The following is a 10,910-nucleotide window of genomic DNA, read 5'->3' on the forward strand; positions in this document are numbered from 1 at the left end:
AGGTGAAAGTTTCATGTAAACTTGAAAAATTGTGCATCCTGAAGTCTTGGTTGCGTAAAGAGCCTTCATATGGCAATAACAACCTTTCACCATGCAGCAACATCTTCCCATAAATAACATCAACACATGAAGAATGTTTTACATCTTCTAGATCCATATACTAAACGGAAGCTGCTACTCCACAAAATAAACTCATGGAGTGTGTTTACTTAGAGAAGAACAAGCAAAAGGCGGGGGGGGGTGGGGGGGGGGGGTGGGGGGGAAGAAAACTACATGCAACTGCAAGGAGGCAACTCTCTAGAGAAGACGGTTGGGGTGTGTTCTTTACAAAAGGAACTGTTGAACATGAACAAGGTAGCTAAGCTAGGCCAGGAGGAAATTCTTACCTGAAGACAGTGGCCAACCCATGTATGTGTGTGTGTGTGTGTATGTAGGGTGTAGCCCCCGGATTTGTTTCGCAACCGCGTATTATGCGACTGTATTGGAGTTGGGCGAGGGTTATTCGTGTGCATACTTACATACGAGCTATATACACACACAAGGAAAGATGAACTTGTACTCAAGCCTCCTGGATCATAGGGGGTGTGAAACGGAGTACTAATCAAACCGTAAACGTGGCTTGTTGTTTAATTTGGACAGCGGGAGGAGGTGGCAGCAAGCAAGCAGTCAACCGTTGTTCGATCCCCATCTGATCTCTGATCTCAACTCTCAAACGTCTAGTTTAGTTTATCTCCTTCCTAGAACGAAGACCGCGAGCTGTTCCCCGGACACGTATGTTCATCTGAAAACTGCACTGGAGTCAAAATATTTCATCGCCATTAAATGTACTACTAGTTCAAGAGCCGTTGCCCATCTCGGGATGAAACATATGCATCAAACATATATAGTGCATGGAGTGGTTCAACCTTGCTGGATGAACCAAAAGTAGGTGTCTTCACCATGTGGCTAGCTAGGACAGGTACTAAGTTTCTTCATCGCACAACTAGGACAAAAACTAGAAAATGGCGTCTTTGCTTCCCAAATTATTTAGCTGGATCCGGTCTCTAGGATATATAAAGTTTCCAAAAATGAAGGTGTTTGTTCAATGCAACACGTAGAGATCCAAAATCGCAAAAGAAAAGAAAAAACGGTTTCTTCGTACTTGAGAACACCATCGGAAAAATAGATAACTTTTCGAAATAATCAATAAAGCAGTACTCAAGTCTAAACAAATTTGAAAACTTCAAAAGAAACAATTTAGACAACAACACCGTCTAGAACAGTTTAAGCAACATCATGTCCTAGTCGTTTAAGCATACCCGGAAAAAACTCCTAGTTGTTTAAGCACACCCGGAAAAAACAGTTTAAGCAACATATGCAGTAGCACAGAATCAAGAATAAAACAATTTAGACAACACCACCATCTAAAACAATATAGACAACTTTGAAATAATCAATACAAACAGTACAATCTTCATCTTTGAAAAGGTGTGGCTTACAATCTTTTTAGTTGCCCTTATTTTTTAAACTGTCCAAATCACGACATCATGCAGTATTATAGTACCAAGACTAGTTCCAGCACCAGCAATGCTAAGTTGAGCTGCATGATCTTCACTGTTGCAGCGTCAATCCTTCGGGCAGTCGTGTCCAGCGCAATGGCATGGCTCCGCATATTGCAAACCCACCACATGAACAAAATAAGAAGATAATGAACACCAGCCAGAGACCAAAGATAAATCCTGCAGCCAGCCCAAGATAGAAATACTTCGCCTCGTCTTGATGCTCCTCAATATCACCTCTAGTTACATCAGGCTCCCAGCAGTTCCTGGAAAGAGGAGGTCCACAGAGATGGTTGTTGCCGATATACGACAATGCTGGGTCGATGAGTGACTGCAGCTGATTCCCCGAGGGTATTCTTCCTGAAAGGTTATTATATGACAGGTTCAACTTGCTTAACATCGTGATGTCCGAGAGACCGGAAGGGATGTCGCCAGATAGTTCATTGAATGACAGGTCAAGAGATTCCAATGACTGGAGCGAACCTATCTTCTCTGGGATCCTGCCGGACAACTGATTATGGGAGATGTTCAGGTTATTCATTCTAACCAGGGAAGTCAATTCATCTGGAATCTCCCCGACCAAACTGTTGCAGGACAAGTCCAGGCCAACTATATAAACGATGTTGCTGGTGTAATCAAGGTCTTGGCCTTTCATTACCACTGCTAAGCTGTCATCATATTTTGGTGAATCATTCGTGTCAGGGTTTGCTGGCCTTTCATAACTCCACACTAAGGGGTTCCAAAGTGTTTGGTCCTCCTGTATCATTGCTTTTAAGTTGACCAACGCATGAGGTATGGATCCTGATATTCGGTTATCTGCAAGGTCCACATACTGTAGGTGTTCAAGCTGTGTGAGCTGACCTGGAATAGAGCCAGAGAATTTATTCTGCCGCAACCGGAGGTAGGACAAATCTGGCAATTTATTTGCTAACCATGTCGGCAACTCTCCGGCAAAGTTGTTGTGCGCAAGATCAAGAAGAACCAACTTTGAACAGCTCTCCAAAAATGAAGGAAATTCACCAGACAAGTTGTTTTCATACAGGACTAGAGCTCTAATGGATCTATTCAGTTCTTTTGTTTCTTCTGAACAGACAGGGAGGTGTCCTGCTAGGAGGTTCTTTGCTAAATCCAGTACCAATAATGACTGCAGCTGACAAATATATGTTGGAATCGTGCCATTGATACTGTTCTCAGAAAGCAACAACTCTTCAACAAACGGAGCTCCAAAGTTTCGTGGCAGTGGCCCTGATAAAGAGTTTCTGGAAATGTCCAATTCTGCCAATTGCCTTGGCAACAGTGGTAGAATACCAGTGAGGTTGTTGGAGTTCATATCAACTATCACTGCTGAAGACATAAACTCAAGAGTCCTTGGCAACCTGCCACTGATTTGGTTAAAAGAGATGTTCAAATATTGAACATTTGAAACCACACTCCAAAACCAATCCGGAAGGTTATCAACTATGCCTGCATCTGAAATGTCAAGATAAACAACACCCTTCTGCCCTTTTAGCCACAGAGGAAAATGAGGTCCCATTTTGCAGCGTGGGAAATATGCCCGGCGCAATTTAAAAGGGGGAATCCAATTTGAGCTGATCTTCAGGTGTAGGGAGTTGTAAGACAAGTCCAATTCCTCCAAATTCACTAAAGAGTCAAGATGTTCCTCTGATATAGAACCGTTGAAATAGTTGCCGTCTAGATACAAAAGTTTGAGATTGACGAGCATGCCAATTTCTGAAGGTACTGATCCTTCAAGCCTATTGGAGGAGAGTTGAAGAGTGCTCAAATCAGTCCACTGATTTATCCACCTTGGAATTTCCCCGGTGACATTCGTGCAAGACATATCTAACAACTCCATCTTACTCCATGCACAGTGAGGCAACCCCTCCAAAAATTGTGAAATGTCTTGATTGATCAGATTTGACCACAGTGTTAGCACTCTCAAATTGCACAGGTTTCCCAGTACTTCGGGCTTTATACTGGTGAGATGATTGCCTCCAAGACGAAGTACCTCAAGCGAAGTCATATTTCCCATCGCATCTGGAAATGCTTCAGCAATTTCATTATTTGTAAGGTCAAGATGCCTGATGGTGCCAACATCCCAGAACCAGTAGGTTGGATTGATGGTGTGAAACCCAGTATCACTTAGATCAAGCATCTTAAGTGATGTGAGGTTAGAACGCACCATAGGTGTCTGTGGAAAAACAAGTCCACAACGACGGAGCCGAAGGACTCTTAGATTATATAGCATGTTAACCACTTGAACCCAATTGCCAATGGCACTAAGATTCACACTGGTCATGTCGAGAAACCTTAGCAAAGAGAGACGCAACAACCATGAGATATCCTCGATGTGCAACATCATGCCATAAGAATTAAGATTCCAGTTGTTGTTGAGGTCAAGATATAGCAATCTGGACAAGTTACCAAGTTGAGGAGGCACTTTACCATGAAAATCCATGCAGGAGAGGTTGAGATATCTCAAGCTTTGGAGGGAGCCCAAGAATCTGGGTATGGGCACATCCACTCCACCGAGATAGTTTCCACTCAGGTCTAGATACTCCAAATGATGCAAAGCAACTAAGGAAGAACTTATGTTCCCACGCATCCCATGAGAATTTTCACTGTACCAGTTACGATAGATATCGTCAAAGAAGAGATCGTTGCGGACGTCAAGCTTGACGACATGGCCTGTCCTGTTGCTGCACCTGACACCACTCCACCGGCAGCAATCTTGGCCATTCCAAGAGGAAAATAGGTTCTGTGGATCGCTTCTGATGCCAGCTCTGAAAGACAGCAGTGCATCCCTCTCATCTGTGATGCACCCACCGTTGTTGGTTTCTTGTGCATAGACAAGAGAGGTAGTCGTGGTGGATAGAATAAGCACAAGGCAAAGGGCTGCAGCTGCATCCATGGAGGATACCGGAGCTGTGAAAGTCGCCATTATTTTTGTTTTACTAAGCCAATTTTGGTACTCTGAGGACGTATAGCAATCTGAAGCTCTGGCCTTGGTATAGTCTGTTATCAGAAGAAAATCGGCCGCAAGCTGACAAAGGAGTCAAGAAGGCACCTATCAGAGAGAGAAAAACGTGCCACTGTAACGATGGCAACAGCAAACAGGTTGCTTGTGTTGACTTGCAGCTAGATTGTGCTGAATGAAGGCCCCACGAGGCAACAACCGAAGACTAGTGTGACAGATTACCAATCAAAAAACACTTGATTCTAGTAACAAGCCAGCACTTCTCTGTTGGAATAGTTAAATGCTAATAAGTGACAATTCTATAAAGTTATAGTCCCTCCGTTCCATAATATAGTGCACATAGATTTTTTGAAAAGTCAAACCTTACAAATTTTGACCAAGTTTGTGGAGAAAAACATTTACATCTAGAGTGACAAACATATATCATTAGATTCATCATAAGACATAGTTTCATATTTTATATATTTGGTATTGTAGATAGAAATAGTTTTCTCCATAAACTCGGTCAAAGTTGGCAAAGTCTGAACAGAAACTTGGTCAAAGTTTAAACAGAGGGAGTACTACTTTCCCTGAACTGTGATGGGATAACTATATATAGACTGGAATAGTTAAATGCTAACAAGTGACGGTTCTATATATATGACATCTGAGCTGCAAAACCCACCATTATTTTTGTTTTACCAAGTCAACTTTGGTACTGTTTAACAATATAAAGCTCTGGCCCTGATATAATCTGTTATCAGAAGAGAATTGGCCGCAAGCTGGCAAACGAGTCAACGAAGGCACCTATCAGATAGAGAAAAATGTGTCACTGTCTGAAGTCATGACGGCAACAGCCAACAGGTTACTGTGTTGATTTGCAGCTAAACTGTGCTGAATGAACGCCCTACGAGGCTATGACCGAAGACTTGTGTAACAGATTAGCAATCAATAAACACTTGATTCTAGTAGCAGGCCGGCACTTCACTGCTGGAATAGTTCTACTTATTGATAATTATATATAGACTGGAATAGTTAATTGCTAATAAGTGGCGGTTCTATATAGATATGCGCAACAGTACAGAACATGACATCAGATGAATCAAAATTTACTGAACTCCATCAATCGAATTCAGTATGAAATTCTATATGATAGTAATGAACAAAAACTGTAAGCAGGAGGAAGTGGAGCAATGTCACCTGAGATTGATCCTTGTAACAAACTATGAAATTTTAATTTCAAACTGTGGTGGCAGCACAAATCACCTTATTACCTGTCCGAGTTAGAGTAAAGTTATTTATTGTTCGCCTGACTTGAGAGGCAAATATCTTAGTAAAGAATATGAGCACAGCAGGACCTACTTTCAATAATCTAACAGAGATAAGAGTTCACAGAAACAACAGAACTGACAGCAGGTTCACTGAAGCATTAACTGTAAGTGATCGGATACTGCTCTGTACACTAATCTGATGACTGCAGATACATTTTACTCTCAAAATTATTACAAATCATTACAATGCAACTGCCAAAAGGCATGAATAAAAAGCAGCAAGCAACACAAAAAATGATGAAGGTCAAATATTACGTAACCAAAATAACCAAAACTAGGACATAAATGTTCTAATAACCAATTCCAACTTCTTCTACTTAATATTTGGTACCGCAAATACATGACAAATACTGGTAATACACTGGAAGCTCCAGGCCTCTAACACGTACACACACACACACACACACACACACTCTTCTTTGCAATACTACTCGCGTAGTGTAATAAATAATAACTGAAACTATCACCTGGGTGTCTCTATACCTATTCCAGACATGTGGGGCCCTGTTGAGAACGTGCTCGATGATGGAGGATCAAGAAGCACTGCAGGTGAGGAGAACTTGACCAGACACTCTGCTTTGCCATGGTCAAGCACCAGTTTCTCCCTCCATGCGCTTCGCAGAGCCTTTAGCTTGTCAGCCACCTGGGTCATGGAAGGTCTCTCTTCCCCCATGGTGCTCAAGCACATCCTCGTCAGTTCGGCGATTTCTCCCAGCAGCATCTCCAAGCCGACACCAACTATGCTCACATCCAGGATGCCTTCAAGGCTACCATCCTTCATCGCGAGCAGGAAGGACGATGCAAGGCTCTTGCCTTCCTTGGGGCCACCGTGGTAGATCGCCTTCTTGCCCGTGATCAGCTCCAGCAGCACAACGCCAAAGCTGTAAACATCGCTCTTCTCCGTGAGTTGCCTCTCCAGAAGGTACTCAGGGTCCAGGTAACCCATGGTGCCCTGCACCAATGTCATGAACTGAACCTCATCCTTGGGGAGCATCCTTGACGCCCCAAAGTCGGTCACTTTGGCCATGTAGTTGTCATCCAGGAGAATGTTCATCGACTTGACATCTCCGTGTACTATGGGGCGGTTCATGGACAGATGCAAATATGACAGTGCTTCAGCGGATTCTTGAGCGACCCTGAGACGGGTATCCAGAGAGGGAGGTGGACTCCCATAGTTCCGATGGATGAACTGAAAGAGAGTGCCATTCGGGATGAATTCATAGACCAGTATGGGGACTTCCACCTCTAAGCAGCACCCTAGAAGCCTGACCACATTCCGGTGGTTGGTCTGTGAAAGTATAATAATCTCCTGCACAAATTCGTCAGTTTCGGCCATGTTCATGATCTTTGAGCATTTCACGGCTACTTCCCTGTTATCCTTAAGAATGCCCTTGTAGACAGTGCCGTGACCCCCCTTGCCCACTTCTCTGCTCTCGTCAAAATCATTTGTAGCCTTCTTGAGATCCTCCTGTGTGAATATCTTCAACGTATCGACTTGTTTTGACATAATTTGATGGTACAATATCTGACCACCATTCTGATGGAAGAATCTTTCCTTCTCTTTTGCCAGCTTCTTTTTCTGATACTCGGCCCATAGAGCAAAGATACAAACCATGAGGAAGATGATGCTAGCAGATATGCCTGAAAATAATGATGGATAATTACCATCAGTTCAACTAGTGGAATTGCCCACAATTGACTAAAACAATTGCAACATGTTGTCCCATACACCCCATTTGCTTCGCTAGATGACATGCATACAGATTGTATTGGACTTGTATGACCGCGTAAAAAGTGCAAAAATGCTTTCTGTTTACATTGAAGCAGCACGTGCGCAGCTAGTGTGCAAAATAATTTGATTGCTAATAATCCTTTACCTAAGATTATCTTCAGGGTTTTGTTTGGGTCAGCTCGAACGCAGGGTATGCTCTTTGGATCATCACTTCTGAATCCTGATGGGCACAAACAGTTGTAGCTCCCCACGGTGTTCATGCAATTACCTTTGCAAGGATACAATGACTGGTTTGGAGGTACACACTCATTGATGTCTGTCATTTCAAGGAAGTGAGGAGAATGTCGTGATGAATCAACAGAATATTGCATTCCATAAACAATAAAGCTGAAATAAAAGGAGAGTGCAGGTTGATTCTGCGAGATACATATACGTACCTTGGCACCCTCCTTGTAGGTAGGGATTGCCCTCATAGGCCTTGAGAGCAGTTGCAGCGGTAACCAGGGCCATTGGACACATCAATACATTCACTATTCATGGCTTGACAGGCATACTGTGATCCCATCTTGGTGGCTTCTGAACAGCTTGCATTACCAACAACCCAATCGAGTACCAAAGGAACCCCATCTGTATGTGTACTTGCGAACCTTGTAGAGTTAACATAGGAACGATCAAACTTGAACCAGTCCTTCTCAGAAACGAATGAGTAGCTGCAGGAACTGAAAGACTGGATGGTAGAGTTGTAAAACTCTGGTACTGGTAAGGATAAGGTGACTAATGAGCTGACATTTCCTGAAACAGGGGCCTGGCAGCAACCCAAGCCAGAGCACTCTGAACCATCTTCGATACTACTTGCATCAATGCAGAATGAAAAGCATGTGTCGGCGGTGGGGTACTCAATCTGCTTCTTGCTCTTAGTGAGTCCGACAACCATTGCAAGCATAGCACACCCAATTGATGTCAACTTGTTCTTGGTGTTGGAAAGCTTATGAAAAGGATCAAGCATTAAGGCGTCGAAACCAGTGCTATTGGTGCCGTTGGTATAGTTGCATTGCGATGATATGTGTGGGTTCTGAACACGAACCTCACCAAGAGTAAGACTGATCTCCAGTACCCTAACTTCGGTTGAGGCCAGATATGCCCCGGTCTCATTGCATGTGGCACTAAAGGGTTCTTGGAAGCAGCCTTTTCCTGTGCCGAATGGGTACGGAATGCTGACATTGCCACACTTTTTTGGGCAGCCAGGTCGTGCCATGCTGACACTCCCGGAGGTCCCAGACCCATAAGCGTTAGTACTATGTTGTAGGGCTAGGGTGGCGGCGACAAGTAGCAAGAGCTTCTGACCTGTAGGCAACAACCAAGACATGTATCATGTACATATCAATCTATATAAGAGCTGGATACATGTTCTAAGAATCGTATGAAGAAAATAAATGTATTGCCTGTCTTTGATAGTAAACATGAATTCTGAATGTCTCTCTTGGTTATTCTCTGATTTCAAGTCCTTTTCACCATACAAGAAATGAAGATAGGTCGAAAAACCATGCCAAAATAAACATCACGCTGGGGTAGAAACAAAACGAAGTCGCGACTCGGTATTCACTCCAGGCTCCATGTTTTCTCTCTGTTATCATTCTAGAGATTGTTAGGAAGGTACAACGTCTAATCCAAAGCAAGATTTGCTATAGCTTGTTTCCTTTGGGGTTGTAATGTGCAGCTCAAGTACACACTGCGACACGCAGTTTTCAGTGATTTATACTGGATGCCTTTGCTGTCTGTTGTTACAGCACCACCTTTCATGTTTTTGTTCTGTTTAGTGTTTACATCCTGAAGCAAATAATATTGGAAATAAACCTCCTACATAACTGAGGAACGCTCCAATCCTCATTCGCCACCGATCCGAACACAACAGCCTTATTTCTTCCATGCCACCACTTGGTGAAATTGATGTCACACATCATGCCACAACCCAACCATTAGGCGCACAAAAAAAACCGTTTTTGCCCCTGAATTCACGTCTAAAGGGGTGGATTCAAAATTAACTCTGCGCTTCAGTATGTACTTTGCCATCTGCTCCAGAAAAGAGTAGACAATTTCGAATAGAAGGAGATATACCGTCCAGATAATAGACACAAAAAAGTCTTCTTCTACTGGAGTATAATTTCACCGCTGGCACCACATCAACGAGACAGGCAGCGAACTGCGTCGTACGGCTAGGGTTCCGCATACCTTACAGGGGCAGGTAGCCACCACGGAGGAGGTCGGCGGCCGCGGGTGGTGTTGGGCAGTCGAATCCCACGTGGTGGCGGCGCCGGCCGCGAGAACCCGCCGCAGGCGGACGAGGACCAAAAGGTGCCGCGATGGTTGGTGGTGTTGCAGGTGGAACCGGCCTTTCCATCGGCGACAGGCATCTCGCCGGCCATGGCGTGCCGGGAGGCGGGGATTTGCTCCGGCAGGAGAAGGCAGGTCGGAATCGATAGGTGGGGGACTTGGCTGCGGGTGCGGGGCTGTATTGTAATTTCAGAAATCGGAAGAGCTGGCTGATAAAGGGATCATTTTCTCATGCATTTCTACTATTTTTATTGAAGATGGAGAATATGTGCTACAGAGTTAGATTATCTCTACGTATTTGTAGTGTTAAAAACGCTTTTATATTATGAAACGAAGGGAGTAATTCTCTTTTTTTAGAGCGAATGCGCTTGCCCTATGTCGGGGGTTTGGTGCGACATATGCCAACGGATGGCTTATTATGGTGGGGGCGAGTAGAACGTCGCCGGTGCCTGAAAACGGGATGGGGCGAAGACATGCACGCCGGCGAATCTTATCCAGCTTCGGGGCTCTCCAGGGAGATAATACCCCTACTGCTGCTCTGTGGGGTCTTCGCATGATCACTATGGTCAAGTGTTTACACGGTTGCTCCTTGAGCTGTGTATGGTGGTAGGAGAGGGCAAGGCTGGCTCTTTCCCTCTATCTGGTGAGGTATATAACTACTGGGATCCAACTCTTTGCATGGGTGTCCTGGGGGGTTTATATAGGCCTACCCCCAGGGGTACAATGGTAATGTGACTGGGCGCGGGCCCAGCCGTCAGTGTCTCCGACCTCCGACTTCTCCGCCGACTGCTGGGGCCCGCCGACTGGTCTGGTACGGAGCCGACAGGCCGCGTCCGCCGCGGGTGGGTCTTGCCGGCTGGTGATTACTGTAGCCGTGCTCCTGATGATACAAGCTTGGTCATGGGGTCATGGCAACAGCCCATCGCCTGGCGGGCGATCACTGTGGCCACTCCCCATCTCTTCTTGATTAATGGCGCATGGGCCCGGGGGAGGGCTCGGCCGACTCCCTCGGGCCGACTCCC

The 10,910-nt window shown here is 44.7% G+C and overlaps 1 protein-coding gene and 1 pseudogene across 2 annotated transcripts; both read right to left on the reverse strand.

Annotated features, from left to right (window-relative positions):
* Positions 1-1,404: 1,404 nt before the first annotated feature.
* On the reverse strand, positions 1,405-5,881 carry LOC125519736 (receptor-like protein EIX2). Of its 2 annotated transcripts, XM_048684484.1 has the most exons (3): positions 5,695-5,777; positions 5,180-5,301; positions 1,405-4,581 (listed from the first exon to the last, which is right to left on the reverse strand). In XM_048684484.1, exons 2-3 carry the CDS (start codon positions 5,180-5,182, stop codon positions 1,591-1,593), a joined length of 2,994 nt encoding a protein of 997 aa, XP_048540441.1. In that variant the 5' UTR covers positions 5,183-5,301; positions 5,695-5,777; the 3' UTR covers positions 1,405-1,590. The 2 variants fall into 2 exon arrangements, with proteins under 2 accessions (XP_048540441.1, XP_048540440.1); XM_048684483.1 differs by having other exon boundaries at positions 5,180-5,881.
* A 235-nt stretch (positions 5,882-6,116) lies between these two features.
* Positions 6,117-10,082, reverse strand: LOC125519737 (annotated as a pseudogene).
* Between the last annotated feature and the right edge of the window lie 828 nt (positions 10,083-10,910).

Source organism: Triticum urartu, chromosome 7 (assembly GCF_003073215.2).
Source record: "Triticum urartu cultivar G1812 chromosome 7, Tu2.1, whole genome shotgun sequence".
NCBI lineage: Eukaryota > Viridiplantae > Streptophyta > Magnoliopsida > Poales > Poaceae > Triticum > Triticum urartu.